This window comes from Triticum urartu, chromosome 5A (genome assembly GCF_056163025.1).
Source record: "Triticum urartu cultivar PI428250 chromosome 5A, HENAU_Tu73, whole genome shotgun sequence".
Classification (NCBI taxonomy): domain Eukaryota; kingdom Viridiplantae; phylum Streptophyta; class Magnoliopsida; order Poales; family Poaceae; genus Triticum; species Triticum urartu.
In genome coordinates, this window is record NC_141877.1 from 618,964,725 (window position 1) to 618,990,987 (window position 26,263).

Genomic DNA, 26,263 nt, shown 5'->3' on the forward strand with positions numbered 1-26,263 from the left:
AACTAGAAGATCAGTTGTAATCTTTGTAATTTTATTTTCTTTTTGTAATTTTGAGCAAGCTTTGTACTCTGCTTCAAGGGGAGTTTTACCTAGAATGTTTTAATGAGACATCTACTAATAAAGCTAAATACTTATTCATATGACACTTTGTCTCTTTTGAGATTCTTTTGTATTTTTCTTAATTATTTTAGATTTTTCAACATTTTCCTCTTAATTTAGAATTTTCAGAATAAAAATAAAAATAAAAGGCTCGGATGGCTGAAATGGCCCACAAAGCTGAAAAGCAACATGGGCCGGCCCGCAGCTGTGTTGTGCCGGGCCGATCCCCATGGCCGGGCCTTCGGGCCGTCACGGCGCAGCCCATTTACAAATGTCCGACACGTCCATGCCGCGCCGGCCCATGCCCACGTGGCCAGGTTTGTTGCGCACCGGCCGCCGGCCCCACCCCCGCACCTCCGGCTCGATGGCATCATCCTCGCTTCGTCCCCTCACGCAACCACCCTCCGCCCCCGCCCGTCCAATCCACCTCACAATTCCGCCGCCGGCCGGCGCCATGTCGACCCCTTCCACCCCATTCCCCTCCACGGCCTCGCTGCTCCTCGCCGGCAGCAGGCTCCCGCGGCTCCAGATCCAGTCGCCCCGCGCCCCCACCAAGCCCCCGTACCGCTCCGCCTCCCCCTCCCCCTGCCACCCGTGGCTCCGCGGCGTCGCCAGGCGCTCCCTGCTCGTCCCCACGCCCGCTTCCCTCCGGGTGACAGCTGCTCCTTCGCTGGGGGTGGAGGCTGCGGATGAATCGGGCCGGCCGGCGGCTTCTCCTCCCCTGGCGGCGGAGGCTGAGGATGAATCGGGCGGCCGGCTGGCGGCTGCGAGGAGGGTCGCGGTGGCGCTTATCTGCAGCGCGCTGGCGGCGGTGTGGTGCCATCGGGCGCTTGCCGCGGGGGCCGCTGCGGCGGGAGCAGGCGCGGGGGCGTCCACGGCGGTGGAGGCGGCCGATGTGGTCGGCTGGGTGGCGCTGCGACTGCGAGGGAGTTGGCCCACGGTGCTGCAGGTTCTGCAGCTGCTCAGGGAGCAGGGCCTTATTCTCGCCCTATTACTCGGCCTCTCCGCCTTCTTCTCCATGGCCGAGACCTCCATCACCACGCTCTGGCCCTGGAAGGTCCGTGAGCTGGCCGATAAGGAACCCGAGAACGGCGTCTTCAAAATGCTCCGAAATGATGTCACTCGCTTCCTCACAACCATACTCATCGGCACAACTGTGGTTAACATTGGCGCAACGGCAATTGTCACCGAGGCGGCCACAGCAATGTTCGGTGAAGCAGGTGTCAGTGCAGCAACAGGCGTCATGACTGTCGCCGTTCTACTTCTTACAGAAATCACACCCAAGAATGTTGCAGTCCACAATGCCACAGAAGTTGCCAGGTTTGTGGTCAGACCAATCGCTTGGCTTTCAATCATCCTGTACCCCGTTGGGCGTATTGTTACAATTATATCCATGGGAATTCTAAAGCTTCTAGGCCTTAAAGGAAGAAGTGAGCCATATGTGACTGAAGATGAACTGAAGCTAATGCTCCGGGGAGCGGAGTTGAGTGGTGCAATTGCAGAAGACGAGCAGGATATGATTGAGAATGTGCTCGAGATTAAAGACACACATGTAAGGGAGGTGATGACACCTTTGGTAGATGTGGTTGCAATTGATGCAGCCGCAACACTGATTGATTTCAAAAACCTATGGGAAACCCACCAGTACTCTAGAGTTCCTGTATTTGAGGAGCGCATAGATAATATCGTGGGAATTGTATATGCAATGGACATGCTTGAATATGTTGAAGAGGCTGAGAAGTTGAAGGACATCACTGTGAAGGAAATCGCACATATGCCTATATACTTTGTCCCAGATTCCATGTCCGTTTGGAACCTGCTGAGAGAGTTCCGGATCAGGCAGGTTCATATGGCAGTGGTCCTCAATGAGTATGGTGGAACGATTGGTATTGTGACATTAGAAGATGTGGTGGAAGAAATAGTCGGTGAAATCTTTGATGAGAATGATTCAAAGGAGGAAATCCAGAAGAAAACAGGTAATATAGTAATGCTGGAAGATGGAACATTTGTTGTCGATGCAAACACATCTATAGACGATCTTTCTGAAGAGCTTGGTGTTAAAATACCAGAGGGCCATCAGTATGAGACCGTGTCTGGTTTTGTTTGTGAATCCTTTGGCTATATACCAGAAGAAGGTGGGAAAATGCTTGTGATACTCGAAAGGGATAAAAGCGAGGAGAATGGTGAATATCAGGACGAAGGATCTGATCACCAAGATGAACGAGAAGCAACTCAAGCTTATGAACTTGAGATACTTGAAGCTAACGCAAGAAAGGTCAGCAAAGTATGTTTCAAGCCAATAAGCAGCGAATGTGTAGACGTTGACAACAAGGGTGTCAACCGGCTGATGTCAAAAAAGATTATCAAACGGAAGAAGAAGGACTCTGGTAATTCTTCCGACAGCGATGATGACGATGAGTGCCCTGATATAACAGAAAATGGTTGTCCTGCAGAGCTAGTTTCATACTCAGATGATAGTGCGGAGCTAGAAGATTCTGGCAGTTCTGTGGGACAAGGTAACAAAGTAAACAATTAGCACCATTGTACTACTGGCAATAATTACAGCTCACCAACCTCCTGCCCTTGTTGCAACATACAACCGAAGAAGAGAAAAGAGGGAAAACATAATAGGCTACGGAAAACAGCGACAGTAACACCGAGGAGACTGCGAAGGCTAACAGCTTAGGACAACATTTCTAGTAACATTAGTAGTAATCTAGAGGTGCACTGAGGTGTCAGGCATCAACTTCGCTGCACGCGTGCTTGTAGGCCTCGCTGGGCCACGGTGAGTGAATCGCTGCCGAGCTGGATGGTTTTGCATTCCGAAGCAGTTTTGGTGGCTGGCACGACTGGACAGAAGGCAGTAGTGCCACACAGAGGCCTGTATGGATGCAGCAGCTCTGAGTGGAAGAATCATCTGACCGGCGGCTCCACTCAATTCTGGTTTTGTTACTGACAATGTGAGTGAAGTCGGGTCCGCGAGGGCGAGTATGTGGTAAAGCCTGACCTCCTGTTTCTCCTTGATCCTCTCCAGCTCGCTGAACCTTTGCTGCAGCAGCGCGATGGAGGAGAACATCAGCGTGCCTTCATTGCCATGCACCCCCATTGATGATTGATGAAGAGACATGCGATGATTGACTGCTCTCGTGTTGAGTTGGTGGAGTTTTCGTTTGTCTGGCTACTTTGGTCTGCTTTCTGTGTGCGTGTGTGGGGCTTTAGTGGTGGCAGCGGGGAAGAGCATTGTGAGTACTTTTTTAACCAGCAAGTTTTGTTGTGGTGCAGCTCGTAAAAATAAGTCAATTCCTGGATCCAACTTTTCATAACTGAATTGCATGATCTGTTCATTGAGTGCCATGTTCCTACTGTTATAGGTGGGGATTTTAGCTTAGTTAGATATCAATCTGATAAGAATAGTGACTCTCTGGATTTTAAATGACGTGATAGGTTTAATGCATGGGTAGATATCTGGTCTCTCATGCACATTCACTTATCTGGTAGACAGTTTACCTGAGCTAACAACCAGAGAAACTTCATTATGTCTAGGATTGATAGGATCTTTTGCACCACAAATTTAGATGCTATTTTCCCTTTATCTGCTGCTGGAGGCTTGGCAGTGATCATGTCACTTTTTCTGTGGGAACCTGCGTATAACAAGACACCTAGGTAAATCTAGTTTAAGTTTGAGAAATTGTGGTTGGCTAGGACTGACTTCTTGAAACTATTAGGAAGCTTGGAATAGTCACTGTGATTGTTCCAACTCTATAGATGTTTGGCAATAATTTAAAGTAAGAAAATTTAAGAAAGCATAAATGGGTTGGGGTGCTAACATAGAGTCTGCAATGAGAGACCACAAGAAAAGTATGTTGGAGGAGTATGATCTCTTAGATATAAATCTATGATATCCTATGTGTCTTATGTAGATCATGCTAGAATTCAGGAGGTTATTATAGAAATAAATAGCTTTTCATCTTTGGGTGATGGAAGAAACTAAGGCTAGAGATCTAGGGATGGATATTTTCTCTAGGGGGATACAAGTACATCTTGCTAATCAAAGGGAGAGGAAAACCCTATCCATGAACTAGCGAGACATGAGGGCCTTGTAATGTAACTGAAGTGGAGGACGATAGAAGTAGCAACTGATTATCTTGTTTGCTTTGAGAACAGACCTCACATATCATCCCCAAGAAGACTTCTTTAGAGAAGAGGAAAAGTTAACTTAAGGAAAAGAATTCACTTGATGCACCTTTCTCCGAGGAGGAAGTGAAAGATGTTGCTTTTTGTTCTTCTTCTGATGGAGCTCCAGGCCTTGATGGCCTTTCTTTTATGTTTTAGCAAAAAAATATGGCATGTCACAGTGATTGCTTGGGGAAGCAATGATTTAGACTTGTTTAGACTGAACTTTGTCATGCTTACTCTTACTCCTGTTTAGCGAGTATCCCTGTTTACGTACTCTCCTTTTTTAAACTCCTCAAATGGGCTTTAGAAATGATCAACACTCAAATGGCCAACTGCATGTGGAATGATTTCGAGGGCACCACAACTTATTGTAGATGATTTGTACAGTAGCAAATACTAAACCCAATGTAGTCTGTTTTAAAGACACTTGTGCTTCTTTCATCTGGAAAGGGGTCATCTGGGCCTCCAAAGCTGTCATATTAGGGTATCGCTGGAAGGTAACATGACCATGTTTTTGGAGGATTGTTGGTCACCGCTCCTTTGGTCAACCAGCAATGGGACTTGTATCATATTGCCAATGAGGTTAATAAAACTATACAGGGTGTCTCAGATGACCGCCAAGTCAACTATACGCCTATCTCTACCTTCCTGTTGTTTTGAAACTGAAAATCCCTCCTGAACTTTGTGTGTTCCCATGGTTGTTTTCTCAGAATAAATTAAAGACTAGAGACAACTTGAGTAAGATGCATATGAAGAAACCACTTGAATGTGTTTCCTGTATAAGAACTTGAATCAGTGCACCACCGATTAATTCTTTGAATGTGTGGTTTCCAAAGTAATCTGGAACGATTTTACTGATTTAGTATTTGGCAGTAGTGAAATTGTCATCAGTTCGTTGCACCTGCGGCGGAGTAAGATCTAAGCTGCTGCACAAACTCGTCGATGTATCTCTCATGTCGCTCTGTATCGGCTACCACCTCCTGCATCCTCGCTGCGCCTGCTACGAAGCCCCTCCTGGCCTCTCCGTCAGCCATGACGGCCCGGACCGCCGCCGCGACGCCATGGCGGTCGAACGACCCGTCGTCCTCGTCCCTCGCCACCTGCAGCCCCACCTTCTTCGCCTCCATTTGCCGCGCGTTCGGCCCCTGGTCGCCGAAGATTGGGAGCATGACGAGCGGGTGCCCGAACAGGAGGCCCTCGATCAGCGAGCTCCGGCCGCAGTGCGTCAGGAACCCGCCCACGGCCGCGTGCGCCAGGATGCCCATCTGGGGAACCCACGCCGTGGTCACCAGCCCCTGGCCACGCGTGCGCTCTTGGCAACCAGGAGGGAGGATGTCGGCATCGACGGCGGCCGCGCCGGGGCCGCTGGGTTTTCTGAGAGCCCAGAGGAAGCGCGTCCCTGCGAGCTCCAGCCCGAGGGCCAGCTCGTGCACCTGCTCCACGCGCAGCGGCACCTCGCTCCCCAGCGCCACGTACAGCACCGAGCCGGGAGGTTGCGCGTCCAGCCAGCGCACGGTGGCGTGCTCTGCCCCGCTGGCGGCGGCACGGCGGGCTGCATCGGCTGAGGGCGGCAGAAGGCCGAGGGGCACGACCTGCTTGCCGAGGATCGTGGCCGCCAGCGGGAAAGACTCGGGCTCCCACTCGACGCAGCTCCGGATGGCCACGACCGTGCACCTCTCCTTTGTCAACAATAAGCGCTGCATGATGGACATGCCCGACACGCCATGGTTGCTGTAAATCGGTTCCCTCCCCTCTTGCTCATAACGGGGAGGAGCGCGCGCTCCGTCGTGCTCCGACGGCTGGCTGTGACTGAGCACGGTGGCGATCAAGGCAGCGGTCGGGGGAAGCATGGCGCACGGCACCCGGTGCTCGAGGGCGGCGGCGGCGGCCCAGTGGTGGAAAGTGTCGGCGATGACCCAGTGAGGCGTCGTGGCCTCGTCGGCGCACGCGGCGGCCAGGTACTCCGCGAAGGGCGCGGCGAGGCCGTCGAAGGCCTTCCAGTGGAGCTCCCGCTGGTGTGCCGGGACGTCGTTGGTGGACTCGGCGCCGTCGGGGAGGCCGTGCACGCGCGGCAGCGGGAGCGCCACGAGCTCCACGCGCGGCGCCGGCGGCGGGAGGCGCGCGAGGTTGCGCGGCGTGGAGACGTAGGACACTCGGTGGCCCCGGGACGCGAGCCGCTCGGCGAGCTCCATGTACGGGAGCAGGTGGCCCAGCGCGAGCCACGGGACGATCACGACGCGCAGCGGCGAGGATGATGATCCGGCGTCGTCCATGGCGAAGATCAGGAGGTTGCTAGCTCGTCCACTTGGCGGTGCGTGGCCTAGAATCGGGAGCTTGGTGGTGCTCTCTGTTCGTGCTCAGTGCTCTGCTCACGCGGTGGACTTGGCGAAATGAGATTCCGTGTATTTGTTGGGTAGTGTCGAGTGTCGACGCTTACTTCCACGCCCGGCCGCAGTGGTCAAGTAGGACTGTGCTACTCGGCCTCACCTGTAGCGGTGTATCTTGTTCTCGCATTTTACTTGATTTATTTTATTAGTCTTTTCAACTATGTTTGAGAAGAGGTGTTTTTGTGGACTGCGAGGTGTTATTGTTAGTCATTTCAAAAATGATTCTAAGAAATCAAGAAACAAATTTCACTCTTTTTAAACACATGGTTTCACTCGTTTCAAAAACAAATTTCACTGATTTCACTCTATTTTGAAAGTGAAATTCACTCATTCCAAAAACTGATTTTACTCGTTTATAAAAACAAATACACTCAATTCAAAAAATAGATTGGAACCACACAAAAAAATCAACCTGCAGGTTTTTACGCGAGGAATTTGGTTATATAATAAGTTCGAGAAATCAAAATATGGGTTTAAAAGACATAGCTGATTTAAGTTAGGCAAGGTGGAATAAAATGGTGGATTTGTTTGGAAGAGAGAAGAGAGAATGAGGAGCGCATGCATGCAACTCTGTTGTAGGCCAATTATGTAGGAATTTCATAGGATAGGGTTCGATAGAAAAAATTTCTTTAGAACTCTTTAATTTGTAGGAATAGAATCCTATTTTCATGAAGGAATTATTCCTATCCTGTATATTTCATAGTAAAATAAATATTAATCTAGACTTAATGAAAAAAGTCTTATGATGTGAACCAAAAAACATCTTTTTTTTTCTATTCCTCTTCATACGATTTAAGATACATGTTATCTTATTTTTTATGATTTTTTTGTTCATACAATTTTTCTATCCTATAAATATAAACCAAAGGAGGTCGTAGTGTCTCACAGGAAGTGGTAGACCACATGACCTGGCGTAAATAGACATACCTAGGAGAGTGTGCACAATAAAGTGAAATGCTCCTAGCATGGAAACCCTATTGCACGAATTTTGGAACAGTCGAGTGGTGGGTTCCCTTGTCGTCACATACCGTCGCCAGTAGAAATGTCTTTGCGCAGCGTACATACCAGTTTTTCTTTTCTTATTTATTTAAAGACAATCCTTCATTCAGCCTTTAAGACCGCACTGGGTTTGGAAGAGTAGAAGAGAGTGCATACCAAGGATCCACCATGCGAGGAACTTCTGTTCATATCCATTGGGGTGACTAATGGCATTGTAGTGTTGATGATTTAATTCTTTTTAGTTTTAGGATATTTTATGTTATTGTTGTCACTATTGGATCCTAATCGAACAGAAAAGAAAAATAAATGACTGATCGGCATAAAAAATCCAGTCACCTTACACATAGTCGCCCCCAAAGGAACATCATAGATCCTAGTTGTGGTAGAACTGAATGGACACATGGGTAGTGATGTTTATACTTGGTAGTAGTATCACAAAATCTTGAAAATTATATCCATAGTACAATACACAATTCATGAAGTCTGAGGTAATGAGGGGGTTGAGATTCACTGACTTCATCTTAGCTGACTTAGGGCCATTAACCCACCTGTCAGTGGCTCAAAGCGAGGCAGACGTGACTGTACGGAAATGGCCTTCGGCGGTGTAAGATCTAAGGCGATGTACAAACTCGTCAACGTACCTCTCCTGCCGCTCCGTATTAGCTACGACCTCCTGCATCTTCGCTGCACCTGCCACGAAGCTCCTCCTGGCCTCTCCATCAACCATGACAGCCCGGACCGCGCTCGCGACGCCATGGCGGTCGAACGACCCATCACTCTCGTCCCTCGCCACCTGCAACCCTACATTCTTCACCTCCATTTGCCGCGCGTTGGGCCCTTGGGCCACGCAGACGGGCATCATGACGAGAGGGTGCCCGAACAGGAGACCCTCGATCAGCGAGTTCCGGCCGCAGTGCGTCAGGAACCCGCCCACAGCGGCGTGCGCCAGGATGCTCATCTGGGGAACCCACCCCGTGGTCACCAGCCCCTGGTCACGAGTGCGCTCTTGGAAACCGGGAGGAAGCATGTCGGCGCCGTCGTCGTCGACTGCTGCGCCGTTGGGCTTCCGGAGAGCCCAGTGTCGTGGTTCTAAGTCTGACAGTAAGATAGGGGGGTTAGGGATGTAGAGGCAAAGATCTTAGCTATGAAGGAATCGTACACATGAGTTTTACGAGTTCAGGCCCTTCTCGGAGGAAGTAACAGCCCTACGTCTCGGAGCCCGGAGGCGGTCGACTGGATTATATGCGTGTGAGTTACAGGGGGTGCGAACCCTTGTCCCTGAGGAGGGGGGTGGCTTATATAGAGTTCGCTAGACCTCTCTCACCCTCAGTTACAAAGGGTTTAAGGTACATAAAGATGGAGATGTTACTGGTAACACCTGTATTTAGGTGCTATAAATGACAATTAAGCTTACAAGTAAATGCTCGACCGTTGTTCGTGCAGAGTGACTTTAGCTCTTCTGCCCATCGAGTGACTTTTGTGACGGTCGAGTGACATTGACTCTTCCGAGTGGAGCGTCTATGGTCGAGTGGATGATGGTACTCTTTGAATGATCCTGGCTTTAGGGTGCTGTCCTAGGGTAGGATGTCTGGGTCAGGTCCATGACCCTACCCTAGGTACATAGCTTCATCATTAGCCCCCGAATGGTTCAGGGTTTGAGTGGAGAAGGAGTTGATAACCCCTCTGATTTAGCTTTTGTGCTTTGAGAATATCTCACCCAAAGGTCGAATGAACCTTTATAATGACTTCAACTGCTTGTTCAGTCGCCTTGATCCATTCTTGGTTTTGTCGAGTGAACTTTCATTGTTAAGTTTCGAGTGTTGATATGGAACAAATCTTCCGTCTGGTGGGTTGTTCTGCCATCTGCGTATTTCACGGGATTCGAATTTTGGGAAGCGCGCTGGGCGGGGGAGGCCGCGGTAATCGGGACGGATTAGGCAGGTCGCCTCGATCCCCGTGCCACCTTTTTTGCCACGTATCGCGCGCGCGACTGTTGCGGGATTTGATAAGATCGTCCGGGCCTACAAGTCAGTCACTCGGAAGTGTCCTTATATAAAGCACCGGACCGGGGCTTTTGAACAATGCGCCCTCATTCTCCTTCCTCTTCCTTAGATTTCTCCGCTGCACCTGCTTCTGCTCTCGGTGCCGTAGCTCCGCTCGGACTCGGTTCGCCGCCATGGGGAAGGAGAAGACGGTGGCGTTGGAGCGTGCGAAGAAGGCGACGACGAAGGCGAAAGGGAAGAGGACCAGCCGGGGCGGATCCTCGTCGAGGTCCGGCCTGCCGCCTGGCTGGATCCAGGGCGACTGGATCCGCTCGACGATCAGCCAAGATGACATCGACGATCTGGTTGAGGGGGGACTGATCCTCCACGAATCGGCGCGGCTCCCGGGGAATGAGATTGAGCCACGGCCGCAGGAGGGTGAGTGCGTTCTCCTCGCCACTCATGTCGACCGCGGGTTTTCTTTGCCTCCCCACCCTTTCTTTCGTGGTTTCTTGAACTTCTTCGGGGCTCAACTCCACCACTTTACTCCAAACACCATCGTGTGCCTTGCTGCTTTCGTGTCCATGTGCGAGAATTTCTTGGGCTGCCGACCGCACTGGGGTCTCTTCAAGCACATATTCACATGTCGCTCCCAGACGGTCAAGAAGGCCAATCCGAGTGACGAGAGGACGCACGTGATACAGATGTGCGGGGGCCTTGGAATTCAAATGAGGAACAAGAGCACCTTCCCAGCTATGATCCTTCCCGACTCGGTCTAGGGCTGGCAGTCGACTTGGTTTTACTGCAAGGACCAGCCGACCCTGGGTAAGTCAAGTGGACTTCCCCCCTTTTTCATGGCTCGAGTGGAGAAGCCCTCCTCCTTGAGAGTGATCCTAGAAGAGAAGGCGCAGGTGAAGGTGTTGGTCGAGCGGGTCGTCCAACTTGTCCGCGACAGAGTGACTGGTATGGACCTGCTGGAGGTTTTCCTCAGTCGACGCATCCAACCACTCCAAGCTCGTGACCATCCGATGTGGATGTACTCGGGACTCGAGGATTCCACTTGGATCCACCCGGAGGATGTTAGTGAGGACACAGTGGAGAAGTGGCTGAGGGGTATTACCAGCAACAAGGATAACCCCCGGGGGTCCAGGAGGGTGGTTCCATTCGACCATTTGTGCCAGCCGGAACAGGTATGATTTTGCACTGTCGAGTGTCTTCTTGATTTACTATGTAACATCTTGTTGACGGTCGATTGTCTTTCTTTTGTTCATTGTCTTTTCAGTCTCTTATTGATATGTACTCGATGCCCAATGGAGTGCAGGAGCAAAATGTCGAGGAAGAGGCGAGAGGGGGCGAGAGTGGCGAGTGGCATTCGGATGCAGAGGAGGACGAGGAGAGCGACGACCCGAGTGATGAAGAAGAGGTCGACTCGCCTTCTCGCAGAGAAAGGAGGTCCAAGCACGCTCACGACCCGGTGAGCACCCCTAACCTGGCGACCGCACCGACTGGGCAATCTTCGAAGCGCCCTCGGACGTCTTCTCCGGTGTTGACTGAGAAGGTATTGAAACAGCTCAAGACTGCGCCGCCTCCTGCGCCAAAAGCATTGAAGGACACATCCTCCAAACCACTGAAGCCCAGAATCAAAGTGACCATCCCCACCATCTTCGGGTAATCATCTGGCCCGATCTTTTGGTCGACTTGAGCAACAGAACATAGCCGACTGAATGTTGACATTTGCAGTGCTGCTACATCTGGAACTTCTTCCTACCAATACCGAGATGAGGAAATGGAAGACGCGGTTACCTCCAACCTAGGTAAAACTCTCATGATCTTGTTCTTGATTATTTGGTCGATTAAATTCTGGCGATTCACTTGGGGTCAATTGATTTATTTGCAGCCCCACCCAACGTCATCGAGCTTCCGGATGATGATGAAGATGTGGCCCCTAGGCCCAGAAAGAACAAAAAAGTAGCAACTGGCAAGACATCTCAGCAGGGACCGATGACAACACCAACCGTCCAGCAATCTGAAGACACAGGTGGGGCCTCTGTAACTTTTGCTGTCCCATTGTCGAGTGAGCGCCCTGCACCGTCGATTGTACTGGTGTTTCTTTCAGTCGTCCAACCCCATGCTTCGGAGCTCTAAGCTGCCGCACTTGGGTCGTCTGCCCCCTTCTTCACCAACTACCATGTTTCGGAAAGCCAGTCGGCCGCGGCTGTGGAGGCCATCCGTCAGACTAACGTGATGATGGAGCAGATGAAGACGGTGCACGAGAACAACCAGGCTGCTTACGATGCCAGTCATACAACCAGGCTTTTTTCGGGCCAATGTCTAGGTAAGTAGGCTTTCGACTGACCTTGTTCTATTAGGATATGCTACCTGAAATATTTTCTTTCATACAATCTCTTATTGTTTGCGTCGAATCTGTACACCCAATGGGTGTTTTGTTATCTTTAGCATTTGCGCTCTTCCACTCGGCCTGGGCGAGTGGGATCTGAACCGGTGGGGGCACGCTAAGTGCACCCATTGGGTGTAGTCCCCGAGACTGCAGTCGAGTGCGGGTAGTCAACTGGGGTCTGAGTACTTTTCCCTTTCCTTTCTTCCACTCGACCCGGGCGGACCGGCCGAGTGGGATCTGAACCAGTAGGGGCACGCCAAGTGCACCCACTGGGTGTAGTCCCCGAGACCGCGGTCGACTGCTGGCAGTCGGCCGGGGTCTGAATAGTTCTTCTCTCTTTTTTTTGGGCAGACCGGCCGAGTGGGATCTGAACCAGTGGGGGCACGTCAAGTGCACCCACTGGGTGTAGTCCCCGAGACCGTAGTCGACTGCGGGCAGTCGGCTGGGGTCTGAGTCAACTTTAAAGTTTTATTCACTCAGAAGTAAATAATCTTTGATCTTGTCGATTGATATGTCTTTTACCTTCTGCAGAAATCTTGTACTCTCATTTCTAAATTCGCCGAATTTGAGGATAAGTAGAGGCAACTCAACCTTGACTTGGAGCTGGCCCAACAAAAGTTGAAGAAAGCTCAAGATGAAGCTGCTGGTATGGAAGGTAACTGCCTGTCGACTGTTCGCGTCGATCATCCTTTTTAAAATATTTCTTCGATCTCTTGTTTGATCCGATTGCTTATTTTGCAGAGAAAATGAGGTTGGCTCTGGAGAAGGACTCAGACCTTGCAGCTGCGCAGAAGGAAGCTCAAGATAAGACTGCCCTTGCAGACCAGAAGCTGGCTTCGGTCGGAGTGCTGGACGAAGAAGTAAGCAAGCTGAAGCCATGTCTCACTGAATCCAACCGAGAGGTAACTCATCTGAAGAAGGATAAGATGGCTCTGAATGAGAAGCTGGAATCCGCGAATCGTAAGAGAAATGACGTGGAAGCTTATCTGAGAACCTTGTCAAGAAGCTCTTTCTTATGTTGGAAGGTACTCCTTTTAATCCAACTGCTCTACTACTTGTGAGTTAGTCCAGTCCAGTCAATTCACTAACTCCTTGACTACAGAATTCTGCCAAAACTTTGAGGAGGAGACTGGACGGATCGAGACGGGTTTGGACCCTATTACTTCTCCAGTCGGCGACGAGGCTGCCATGAATGTGCTTTGACTGGAATCTCATGTCGCGAGTGTGACAAGTTACCTCGCTCGTCTGAAGGTGGCAGTTTCATGGATCGACTCATCACTCTGGCCAAGGGCGATGCTTCAAAATGACCTCGAATCTCTGATGACTCGGCTCAATGAGGTTCCTGGTCGAGTGCAAGAGTGGAAGAAGTCCTCTGCCCGGTATGGTGCTGACGTGGCGTTGTCCTTGGTAAGAGTCCACTGCAAGGAAGCTCGCGAAGACAAGCTGACGGCGATCAAGGTCGCCAACACCAAAAGGCACGATTTCCAGTCCTTTATGGAGACTTTCATAGCTGCCGCCACTCGGATTGCAGATGGAATCGACTTGGACGAATTCCTTGAACCTGCCAGCCCTCCTCCTGCCGAATGAACAAACTTTGAGATCTAAACTTGCCTTAAATTTGCCTCGGGATGCCGAGTGGTTGCTGTAACCATTAAACTCCTTCGGGCTTGATGCTCGAATACTTTTGATCCGTCGCCTGGAATTTTTAGGATCTATCTGAACTTGGTTTATTTCTGAATATGTTTGTATTTGCCTTCGTATGGAATTTGCTCTTTGGGGTGTAGCCCCGAAGTGGAGAGTCCAATCGACCTGCGTCTCGTCGTCCCTGCGGGCAGGGTTGGGGTGCACGTTGTATTTGTGGCGTAGCTCGGAGAAGAAGGCCGCGGTCGACCTCCACCTCGTCGTCCTTGCGGATGGGGATGGAGCGTACGCTGTACTTGTGGCGTAGCTCAGAGAAGAAGGCCGCGGTCGACCTGCACCTCGTCGTCCTTGCGGATGGGGATGGAGCGTACATTGTACTTGTGGTGTAGCTCGGAGTAGAAGGCCACGGTCGACCTGCACTTCGTCGTCCTTGCGGATGGGGATGGAGTGCATGTTGTACTTGTGGCATAGCTCGGAGTAGAAGGCCGTGGTCGACCTGCACCTCGTCGTCCTTGCAGATAGGGACAGATTTTAAACCTTAGGAGAATACTGGACTGCAGCTAAGCCTCCGAGTGGGAGGGTTGATCACCACTCAGTAGGATTTTTTTAAACTTAGGCGAGTACTGGACTGCGGCTAAGCCCCCGAGTGAGAGGGTTGCTCATCACTTGGTAGGATTTTACAAACTTAGGCGAGTACTGGACTACAGCTAAGCCCCCGAGTGAGAGGGTTGCTCACCACTCGGTAGGATTTTTCAAACTTAGGCGAGTACTGGACTGCAGCTAAGCCCCCGAGTGGGAGGGTTGCTCACCACTCCGTAGGATTTTTCAAACTTAGGTGAGTACTGGACTGCAGCTAAGCCCCTGAGTGAGAGGCTTGCTCACCACTCGGTAGGATTTTTCAAACTTAGGCGAGTACTGGACTGCAGCTAAGCCCCCGAGTGGGAGGCTTGCTCACCACTCGGTAGGATTTTTCAAACTTAGGTGAGTACTGGGTTGCAGCTAAGCCCCCGAGTGGGAGGGTTGCTCACCACTCGGTAGGATTTTTCAAACTTAGGCGAGTACTGGACTGCAGCTAAGCCCCCGAGTGGGAGGCTTGCTCACCACCCGGTAGGATATTTTTAAACTTAGGCGAAACGGATTCGCAGCTAAGCCCCCGAGTGAGAGGCTTGCTCACGACTCGGTAGGATTTTTCAAACTTAGGCGAGTACCGGACTGCAGCTAAGCCCCCGAGTGGGAGGGTTGCTCACCACTCGGTAGGATTTTTCAAATTTAGGCGAGTACTGGACTGCAGCTAAGCCCCCGAGTGGGAGGCTTGCTCACCACTCGGTAGGACTTTTTAAACTTAGGCGAAACGGATTCGCAGGTAAGCCCTCGAGTGAGAGGCTTTCTCACCACTCGGTAGGATTTTTCAAACTTAGGCGAGTACTGGACTGCAGCTAAGCCCCCGAGTGGGAGGGTTGCTCACCACTCGGTAGGATTTTTCAAACTTATGCGAGTACTGGACTGGAGCTAAGCCCCCGAGTGGGAGGGTTGCTCACCACTCGGTAGGATTTTTTTAAACTTAGGCGAAACGGATTCGCAGCTAAGCCCCCGAGTGAGAGGCTTGCTCACCACTCGGTAGGATTTTCTTTTGAACTTAGGAGAAACAGATTCGCTGCTAAGTCACCCACTAAGGGATTTCAGACGCAAATAAAAGCAACAATCAATCGTTTAAGAGGATTGTAAAGCTCTTGTCTTTGATAAACAAATTACAAAGGTATTTCTTATTACATTTTATTCAAATGAGTACTTAAGTATAAAAGGGGCGGAGCAGCTCCGCATTCCAAGCCCGTGGCTCGTCCTTCTTATGCTCGACACTGTAAAGGTGGTATGCTCCATTGTGGAGCACTCTGGTGACAATGAAGGGACCTTCCCAAGCTGGGTGAGCTTGTGTGGTTTCTGCTGATCCACTCGAAGAACCAAGTCACCCTCTTGAAAGGCCCGACTCTTCACGTGTCTAGCATGGAATCTAAGCAAGTCTTGCTGATAAATGGTCGACTGGATCAAGCCTCTCTTTCCTCCTCTAGGAGGTCGACTGCGTCTTGCCGAGCTTGTTCTGCTTCATCTTCAGAGAAGAGCTCAACTCGTGGTGCATTATGAAGCAAGTCACTCGGTAGAACAGCTTCAGCCCCATAGACCAAGAAGAATGGAGTTCGGCCGGTCGACCGATTGGGGGTTGTCCTCAATCCCCAAAGACTAATGGAAGTTCATCAACCCAAGCGCCCGCTGCGTGCTTGAGATCTCGCATCAGTCGAGGTTTCAGTCCTTTGAGAATCAGACCATTTGCTCTTTCTTCTTGTCCATTCGACTGGGGATTGGCGACTGAAGCATAGTCGACTCGTGTGCCTTGTGAGGCGTAGAAGGTTCTGAACTCATCAGAATCGAAGTTCGATCCGTTGTGAGTGATGATGCTATGCGGAACCCCATATCTGAATATCAACTCTCTGAGGAAGCTGACAGCAGTACTAGCTTCAAGATTCTTAATAGGCTTGGCTTCGATCCATTTGGTAAACTTGTCGACTGCTACAAGCACGTGAGTAAAGCCACTCCTACCAGTCTTTAGTGGACCAACCATGTCCAATCCCCAAACAACAAAGGGCCAGACGAGTGGAATGGTCTTCAGGGCTGATGCAGGTTTGCGTGACATGTTGGAGTAGAACTGGCAGCCTTCGCATCTGTCGACTATATCTTTCACCATTTCATTTGCTCGTGGCCAATAAAATCCAGCTCGGTATGCTTTAGCCACAATGGTCCGAGAGGACGCATGGTGACCACAGGTCCTCGAATGGATGTCGTGGAGGATCACTCGACCTTCTTCTGGCGTTATGCATTTCTGGCTGACCCCGGTTGCACTTTCTCTGAACAGCTGTCCTCTTATTACAGTAAAGGCCTTGGATCGACGGACGATCTGTCGAGCCTCTTCTTCATCCTCTGGGATCTCTTTCCTAAGGATATATGCAATGTATGGCACTGTCCAGTCGGGAATGATGACCAACACCTCCATGATCAAGTCGACCATGGCTGGGACCTCGACTTCAATCAGATCTGTGGCACTCTTAGGCTGCGGGGGTTCTTCAGTGAAGGGATCTTCTTGAACTGAAGGTGCATGAATATGCTCCAGGAACACATTACTGGGAATGGCTTCTCTCTTGGAGCCTATCTTTGCTAAATCATCTGCTGCTTGATTTTTCAGTCGGGGTATATGATGGAGCTCTAACCCTTCAAACTTATTTTCCAACTTCCTCACCGCGTTACAGTAACCAGTCATGGCTGGGCTTCTGATGTCCCACTCCTTAATCACTTGATTGACTACCAAATCTGAGTCGCCATAGACCATGAGGCGACGGACACCAAGTGAGCTGGCCATACGCAACCCATACAAGAGTGCTTCATATTCTGCTTCGTTATTGGAGGAATCAAAGTGAATATGAAGGACATATCTGAGATTGTCTCCTCGGGGGGACACTAGTACCACCCCAGCACCGGAACCATTCAACCTCTTGGAACCGTCAAAGAACATGGTCCAGTGTTCCGAGTGAACTTGAGTCGGCAGTTGTTGTTCGATCCACTCGACGAGGAAATATGCTATTGCTTGGGACTTGATAGCTTTCTTTGCCTCAAACTTGATATCTAAAGGAAGGAGTTCAATCACCCACTTTGCCACTCAACTAGTTGCATCTCTGTTGTTCAGAATATCTGACAATGGAGCGTCGCTGATGACTGTAATAGAGTGATCAGAGAAGTAATGTGCAACCTTCTTCGTGGTCATATAAATCCCATAAACAAGCTTCTAATAATGTGGATATCTTTTCTTTGATGGAGTCAAAACTTCAGAGACATAGTATACTGGGCGCTGAACTTTGTAGGCTTTTCCTTCTTCTTCCCGCTCGACCGCCAGTACTGTACTGATGACTTGTCCAGTGGCTGCAATGTAAAGCAGCAAAGGCTCTTTACTGATTGGAGCAGCAAGATGTTGGAAAGCAGGGCTTTAAGATCTGCAAATGCTGCATCAGCTTCAGGAGTCCACTCAAACTTATCTGACTTCTTCATTAGTCGGTAAAGAGGCAGCGCCTTTTCACCGAGGCGAGAAATGAATCGACTTAGGGCGGCCAAACAACCAGTAAGCTTCTGGACATCATGCACACGCACGGGGCATTTCATCCGGAGTATGGCACCCACTTTCTCTGGGTTAGCATCGATCCCTCATTCGGAAACGAGAAAACCGAGTAATTTTCCGGCTGGAACTCCAAACGTGCATTTTGATGGATTAAGCTTGATATCATACCTTCTGAGGTTGGCAAAAGTTTCAGCAAGGTCAGCCAGTAGGTCAGAACCTTTACGTGACTTGACCACAATGTCATCCGTGTATGCTTCCACATTCCGACTGATCTGAGTGAGCAAACACTTCTGAATCATCCGCATGAATGTGGCTCCGGTGTTCTTCAAACCGAATGGCATAGTGACATAACAGAAGCACCCAAATGGGGTGATGAAAGCTGTTTTTATCTCATCGGGACCATACAGATGGATGTGATGATACCCGGAATAAGCGTCCAAAAAGGACAAACGCTCACACCCCGCGGTCGAGTCCACTATTTGGTCGATGCGAGGGAGAGGAAAGTGATCTTTCGGGCAGGCCCGATTGATATGTTTGAAGTCGATGCACATGCAAAGTGAGTCCTCCTTCTTTGGGACCATGACAACATTAGCTAACCACTCGGAGTGGTAAATTTCTCGGATGAACTCAGCTGCTAGAAGTCGAGCCACTTCTTCACCGATTGCCTTCCTCTTCTGTACGGCAGACCGTCGAAGATGTTCTTTGACTGGTTTCACTTTTGGGTCGACTCGCAGACGATGCTCAGCCAGTCCCCTGGGAACACCTGACATGTCAGAAGGTTTCCATGCAAAAATGTCCCAGTTCTCACAGAGGAACTGGATGAGCGCTTCTTCCTATTTGGAGTCGAGTGTTGTTGAAATGTGAGTCGGAGCAGCATTGGAATCCGTCGGGTGAATGTGAATCGACTTTGTTTCGCCAGCTGACTGGAATGCTGAATCTATGGCAGGCTTCTTAGCTCGCAACAAATCACTCAGATCTACATTTTTTTTGATATTCCTGCAATTCTACTGCTGCCATCTGTGCATCGGCGATTTTTGAGCCTTTCTGGAAGCACTCTTCCGCCTTCTTTCGATTGCCAGTGATAGTGTGTTGAAAATATTCCTTAGAGGCAATAATAAATTAGTCATTATTATATATTTCATTGTTCATGATAATCGTTTATTATCCATGCTAGAATTGTATCGATAGGAAACTCAGATGCATGTGTGGATACATAGACAACACCACGTCCCTAGTAAGCCTCTAGTTGACTAGCTCGTTGATCAATAGATGGTCACGGTTTCCTAACCATGGACATTGGATGTCGTTGATAACGGGATCACATCATTAGGAGAATGATGTGATGGACAAGACCCAATCCTAATCCTAGCACAAAGATAGTGTAGTTCATATGCTAAAGCTTTTCTAATGTCAAGTATCATTTCCTTAGACCATGAGATTGTGCAACTTCCGGATACCGTAGGAGTGCTTTGGGTGTGCCAAACGTCACAACGTAACTGGGTGGCTATAAAGGTACACTACGGGTATCTCCGAAAGTGTCTGTTGGGTTGGCACGAATCGAGACTGGGATTTGTCACTTCATGTAATGGAGAGGTATCTCTGGGCCCACTCGGTAGGACATCATCATAATGTGCACAATGTGACCAAGGAGTTGATCACGGGATGATGTGTTACGGAACGAGTAAAGAGACTTGCCGGTAACGAGATTGAACAAGGTATCGGGATACCGATGATCGAATCTCGGGCAAGTATCGTACCGATAAACAAAGGAAATTGTATACAAGATTGATTGAATCCTTGACATCGTGGTTCATCCGATGAGATCATCATGGAGCATGTGGGAACCAACATGGGTATCCAGATCCCGCTGTTGGTTATTGACCGGAGAGTTGTCTCGGCCATGTCTGCATGACTCCCGAGCCCGTAGGGTCTACACACTTAAGGTTCGATGACGCTAGGGTTATAGGGAAAGTATGTACGCGGTTACCGAATTTTGTTCGGAGTCCCGGATGAGATCCCGGACGTCACGAGGAGTTCTGAAATGGCCCGGAGGTAAAGAGTTATATATGGGAAGTCCCGTTTTGGTCACCGGAAAAGTTTCGGGTGCTATCGGTAACGCACCGGGACCACCGGGAGGGTCCCGGGAGTCCACCAGGTGGGGCCACCAGCCCCGGACGCCTACATGGGCCAATAGTGGGAAGGGACCAGCCCCTAGGTGGGCTGGGGCGCCTCCCACCAAGGCCCAAGGCGCCTCCAAGAGGGGAGGGGGGCAAACCCTAAGGCAGATGGGCCCTAAGGCCCACCACAGGTGCGCCTCCCCCTCTCCCCCTTGTGGCCGCCACCCTAGATGGGATCTGGGGCTGCCGCACCCCTTGGGGTGGGAACCCTAGAGGGGGCGCAGCCCCCTCCCCTCCCCTATATATACTTGAGGTATGGGGGCTGCCCAACATACGATTTGATCTCTCTCTTGGCGCAGCCCTACCTCTCTCCCTCCTTGTCTCTCGTAGTGCTTGGCGAAGCCCTGCTGGAGTCCCGCGCTCCTCCACCACCACCACCACGCCGTCGTGCTGCTGCTGGACGGAGTCTTCCCAACCTCTCCTTCTCCCCTTGCTGGATCAAGGCGTGGGAGACGTCACCGGGCTGCACGTGTGTTGAACACGGAGGCGCCGTGGTTCGGCGCTTAGACCGAAATCAACTGCGATCTGAATCGCTACGAGTACGACTCCTTCATCTGCGTTCTTGCAACACTTCCGCTTAGCGATCTACTAGGGTATGTAGATGCACTCCCCTTCCCTCGTTGCTAGATTACTCCATAGATTGATCTTGGTGATGCGTAGAAAATTTTAAATTTCTGCTACGATCCCCAACATAGTGATCACCCCTTTGGGACTAGGCATCTTCAATTTGAGGTACACGTAACATGGTCGAGCCATAAAACGTGCATAAGCTGGCCTGCCCAGAATAGCATGATAAGCACTCTGAAAATCCACAACTTCAAATGTTAACTTTTCTTTGCCATAATTCTTGGAATCTCCGAATACTACATTAAGGGCGATCTGGCCGAGTGATGCAGCCTTCTTGCCAGGAATGACTCCATGGAAATTCATATTGCTTTCACTGAGTCTGGACATCGGAATTCCCATTCCTTTCAACATCTCTACATACAGTATATTCAGACCACTGCCACCATCCATCAGAACTTTAGTCAATCGAGTGCCTTCGACTACTGGGTCGACCACCAGCGCTTGCCTCCCAGGGGTGGCTATATGCAGCGGGTGATCGGACTGGTCGAATGTAATGGCAGTCTGAGACCACTTCAAATAACTGGGTGTCACTGGGGCGACCATGTTCACCTCTTTGTTGATGACTTTCAGTCGACTCTTACTCTCAACATCAACAAAAATCATCAGGGTGGAATTGACGTGGGGGTAACCATCATCGTCCCCTTCCTCGTCCTCAACTTTGTCCACTTCCTTCTCCTTTGCCTTGGGCTGTTTCCCTTGGAATTGCTGAATTAGGAGCCGACACTGTCGAGTGGTATGCTTTGGGTAAATGAAATTTCCCTCTTCATCTTTCTTGGTGTGAATGTGGCATGATAAATCTAGTACATCATTTCCATCCTGATCTTTTACTTTCTTGGGGTTCCACGGTCCTTTGGGTTTCCCCTTGAACTTCCCTTGAGTTACGGCCAAGGCTTCTCCAGGAGCAGCTGGCTCGGCTTTGCGCTTCTGCTTCTGACTGGTGTTCCCTCCTCCGGTTTCATGGACGACTGTTTTGTGTTTGCCACTCCGGAGTCGGTCTTCTTCTTCACCATTGGCGTACTTGGTGGCAATCTCCATCATCCGAGTCAGAGTCATATCTCCTGTCCGACCGAATTTCAGATTCAACTCCCGATACTTAACGCCTTCTTTGAAGGCACAAATTGCTTGGTGATCTGACACATTCTCCACCGTGTGGTGCAACATAATCCATCTCTAGATATAATCCCTCAAAGTTTCATTCGGTTTCTGAACGCAACACTGTATTTCTGTCAACCCTGCTGGCCGCTTGCAAGTACCTTCAAATGTTTTGACAAATACTCGAGCAAGATCTTCCCAAGTATAAATACTACCAGGAGCTAACTGATTCAGCCACGCCCTGGCCGAGCCCTCTAACATCAAAGGAAGGTGCTTCATGGCCACTTCATCATTGCCACCGCCAATCTGCACAGCCACTCGGTAATCCTCATGCCAAGTGTCGGGCTTGGACTCACCAGTGAACTTACTGACTCCAGTCGCCAACCTGAAGTTGGGAGGAATCACCGCAGCCTTGATGGCTCTGCTGAAGCACTCTGGACCTGAGACATGCACTCCGCTGCTGGTTGGAAAATCTCTGTCGGGGCCTTCTCTGTGAGCTCTGTTTCTGTCGACCAGACCCTGAATGAGAATAGATCTCGCATCAAAGCTCGGTTCCCTGGGGTCGACTGGAATCCTTCGCCCACCACTGTGAGGACGTCTATCATCCTGCTGCCGAGGCACGTATGATCCACTCCTTGGGGGAGGCGTGGGCACTCGACAATGATCATCATGATGGAGTCGGTGATCATAATGCTCATGGTTTCTGTACTGATCTCGTCGGTCTCCACGTCCTTCACGCCTCGGGGGCGATCTTGGGCTGTGAGCCGACTGGATTGTGTCTGCTACCACGGATCTGCTGCGAGTCCTATTCCGCGACTGAGATACTACTGTATTCTGCTCTCCCGCGGCCTGGAGCAAAGCGCGGATCTGCACCAAACCTCGACCAGCTTCTGACTGGGAAGGTTGAATTGACTCCGCTAGTCGGGCCGCAGCTGCGAGATTCTGGATTGGAGTTCGGTATACCTGACTCGGAGGTGGAAAAAGTTGACGTCGACTGGATTCGGGAGCACGCTCGTCGAGTGCGCACTGGAGGTTCTCCACTCGAGTGCGCTCAGCCAAGTTGGCCAGGTGCGCCTCCTCCAAGGCCTGGGCCTCAGGGGTTTCTCCAACGATAGGAGTGTGAAGTGCATCCATGTTCAGGCGGCGAAGTTCCTCCCTCCTCTGCGAAGAGAGGGGTTCGGGTCGGTACTCTTCGTGGACACTCGACGGATCACCGCCACCATCGCCTTTGTCCTCACGGGTGAAGCCAGGAGGACTACATGGTCCATTGACCATCAAAACTTCCGCCGCGGGGTCGCTGCTGTCACACTCGGATGCAGTCTCTACGGAGCCAGTCGACAGGTCGAACAGGCCGTAGAGAGTTTTGTCGGGCTCGATTGCCGCGACTTGGGGGGTGGCCGACTGGCGAGCCACCGCATGCTTCACCCACCGCTGAAGCCTCGATCAACCGGAACACTTGCTCCAGCGGGCTGCAGGGAGGGAGGTCAGCACAGGAGCCGACCGATACTGAGTCGACGGCTGCCGTAGAAGGACGCCATGGATGCATGCGTGGAAGTGCATTGCCCCGCGGACGGGGAGCGCCTCGACGTCAAGTGGCGCTTCTTGGAGCCAAGCGGAGTTGTCGGCGATGAATACGAGCGCACCGAGACGGATCTCGTGGCCCTCGGCCAAACCGCCGCCCGAAACCATGTTGATGGGGATAGGAGAAATTGCAACTTCTCCAACAAGTTGCTAAGACACCTGCCCCAAGGTGGGCGCCAACTGTCGTGGTTCTAAGTGTGACAGTAATATAGGGGGGTAGGGATGTAGAGGCAAAGATCTTAGCTATGGAGGAATTGTACACGCGAGTTTTACGAGTTCAGGCCCTTGTCGGAGAAAGTAACAGCCCTACGTCTCAAAGCCCGGAGGCGGTTGACTGGATTATATGCGTGTGAGTTACAAGGGGTGCGAACCCTTGTCCCTGAGGAGGGGGGTGGCTTATATAGAGTTCGCCAGACCTCTCTCACCCTCAGTTATAAAGGGTTTAAGGTACATAAAGATGAAGACGTTACTGGTAACGCCTGTATTTAGGTGCTATAAATGACAACTAAGCCTACAAGTAAATGCTCGACCGTTGTTCGTGCAGAGTGACTTTAGCTCTTCTGCCCGTCGAGTGACTTTTGTGACGGTCGAGTAACATTGACTCTTCCGAGTGGAATGTCTATGGTCAAGTGGATGATGGTACTCTTTGAATGATCTTGGCTTTAGGGTACTGTCCTAGGGTAGGATGTCTGGGTCAGATCCATGACCCTACCCTAGGTACATAGCTTCATCACCCAGAGGAAGCGTGTCCCGGTGGGCTCCAGCCCGAGGGCCAGCTCATGCACCCGCTCCACACGCAGCGGTACCGCGCTCCCCAGCGCCACATACAGCATCGAGCCCGGCGGCTGCACGTCCAGCCAGTGCACGGTGCTGTGCTCTGCTGATCCATTGGTGCCGTCGGCACGGTGGCCTCCATCGGGTGACGGTGGCAGAAGGCCGAGGGGCACAACCGGTAGGCCGATGACCGTTGGCACCAGCGGTAGGACTCGGGTTCCCACTCAACGCAGCTCCGAATGGCCGCAAGCGCACACTTCTCTTTCGTCAAGTAAAAGCGCTGGACGATGGACATGCCCGACGCGCCATGGTCATCGTAGACGGGTGCTGTCTCCTCCTCCTCGTAACGAGGGCGGGTAGTGCGGGTCACAGCCGGTGCTCCCCCGTGTTCCGATAGCGAGTCGCGGTGCGCTGTAGCGATCAAAGCAGCGGTCGGAAGAAGTATCGCGCATGGGACCTGGTGAAGGATGGAGCATCGAGCAAGATCTGAGATATACTCCTACATGGCATGGAATTAGTGCAAGTGTGGAGCCAAGCGGCACAGATCTACCGAACCTTGTGCTCGACGGCGGCGGCCCAGTGGTGGAAGCAATCAGCAATGACCCAGTGAGGCTTGGTGGCCTCGTCGGTGCACGCGGCGGCCATGAACTCCGCAAAGGGCGTGGCGAGGCCGTCGAAGGCCTTGAAGTGGAGCCCCCGCTTGTCGTCGGGCACATCGTTGGTGGACTCAGCACCGTCGGTGAGGCCGTCGACGCTCGGAAGCGGGAGCATGACGAAGTCCACGCGCGGCACCGCGGTGGGGCGCAGCGTGGGGAGGCGGGCGAGGTTGCGCGACGTGGAGACGTAGGACACGCGGTGGCCGCGCTCGGGGAGCCGCTCGGAGAGCTCCAGGTACGGGAGCAGGTGGCCAAACGCGAGCCACGGGACGACCACGATGTGCAGCGGCGAGGACGAGGAACCGGCGTCCATGGCGCGATCAGAAGCTGGACTTGCCGGTGGGGCGGTTGGCGAGAAGGAATGGCGGCTTAATGGGCTCAGGCTGAGCGCTCTGCCGCGCCGTGGCTATCCACGCACGAAGTATTTTAGTGCTAGTCAAACAGGAGCGTGCTACTTGCTATCCACGGTTCACGCCATGTGAACATTGTTTAGGTTTTGGGCGGCTGCCACAAATCAGCCAGATGATTTGTTCCAGAATTAAGCCGCCTAGCCAGGTGACGGATACTGATCGTGCGATCACAACAGACGGAGTCAACTTCTTCCTCCTTTGTTCTTCCGTCCACCACGCACAGCATCTAGTATCTGCAGTTCTGCACCCGTCTGCTACCTCACAGCACGTTGGTGACCTCGCGGCACTGGAGCCGCCGACGACCGTTCCATCACAGCACCGGGGAGCCATCTGGGTGCTGCTCAAATGGCAATGACGAGCGCGACCAAAAAAGCTTCAGCACAACAGCTTCCATGGAAGCACCGTGCGGCACTCCATTGCAGCCCCAACGACACTCCATTGCAATCCCTGGAAGCGCTCCCTTGCAACCCCTGACGGAGCTTCAACGACCCCTGACGTGATTCACTGCAGCTCCGGTGTACTTCAGTGCATCTCTGGCATGCTTCAATGAAGCCCCGACATGCTTCGTCGCTGCTCCGACGTGCTTCAATGAAGCTCTGTCACGCTTCATCGCAGCTCCGGCGTGCTTCAATGAAGCTCCGGCACGCTTCATCGCTGCTCCGGCGTGCTTCATTGCAACTCCGGCGTGCTTCAACGAAGCTCCGGTGCGCTTCATTGTAGCTCCGGCGTCGCTTCAACGACTCACGCGACACTCCATTGCAGCCTCCATCAGCGCTCCATTGCAACCCGGCGCACTTCCCTTCAGCACCACCCGCAGAGCTCATCGTGTTGGCTACACCACGAGCGCGTCGCGCCAGACATCACTTTACTGCACCATGAAGCGTCGCCGCCCCTATGCGAGATCCATGGCTAGCTGGTGCCGCAAGGCCGGTCGTGAACGTGCCTGCTGCAAGGGTCATCCACCGGTGCATTGGGGACGCCGCCGAGCCCTGATCTCGCACGCTGGTGCGCTGGTTGGGCAGCAGCCAAGCACATCTCGCACACCGGTGGCTGGGAGCGGTGGCCGCCTTGCCTTGCAGCCTTAGAGCGGCTTGCAACGACTATTTGG

General features: G+C 51.6%; 1 protein-coding gene and 3 pseudogenes across 2 annotated transcripts; 1 reads left to right on the top strand and 3 right to left on the bottom strand.

Moving 5' to 3' along the window:
* The first annotated feature begins 448 nt into the window (after positions 1–448).
* LOC125511101 (DUF21 domain-containing protein At1g55930, chloroplastic) lies at positions 449–3,447 on the top strand. Its single transcript, XM_048676388.2, has one exon. It carries the CDS (start codon positions 464–466, stop codon positions 2,633–2,635), a length of 2,172 nt encoding a protein of 723 aa, XP_048532345.2. The 5' UTR covers positions 449–463; the 3' UTR covers positions 2,636–3,447.
* LOC147973419 (uncharacterized) lies at positions 2,842–3,226 on the bottom strand (annotated as a pseudogene).
* Positions 3,448–5,055: 1,608 nt separating the features above from the next.
* LOC147973420 (UDP-glycosyltransferase 91D1 pseudogene) lies at positions 5,056–6,817 on the bottom strand (annotated as a pseudogene).
* A 1,403-nt stretch (positions 6,818–8,220) lies between these two features.
* Positions 8,221–25,139, bottom strand: LOC147973421 (UDP-glycosyltransferase 91C1-like; annotated as a pseudogene). The gene is made up of 3 exons (XR_015603594.1): positions 24,645–25,139; positions 24,037–24,546; positions 8,221–8,711 (listed from the first exon to the last, which is right to left on the bottom strand). The product of XR_015603594.1 is annotated as a UDP-glycosyltransferase 91C1-like (transcript).
* Between the last annotated feature and the right edge of the window lie 1,124 nt (positions 25,140–26,263).

Coding starts and splice junctions, on each gene's coding strand:
- LOC125511101 (XM_048676388.2), top strand. CDS start 464: ATGGCATCATCCTCGCTTCGTCCCCTCACGCAACCACCCTCCGCCCCC.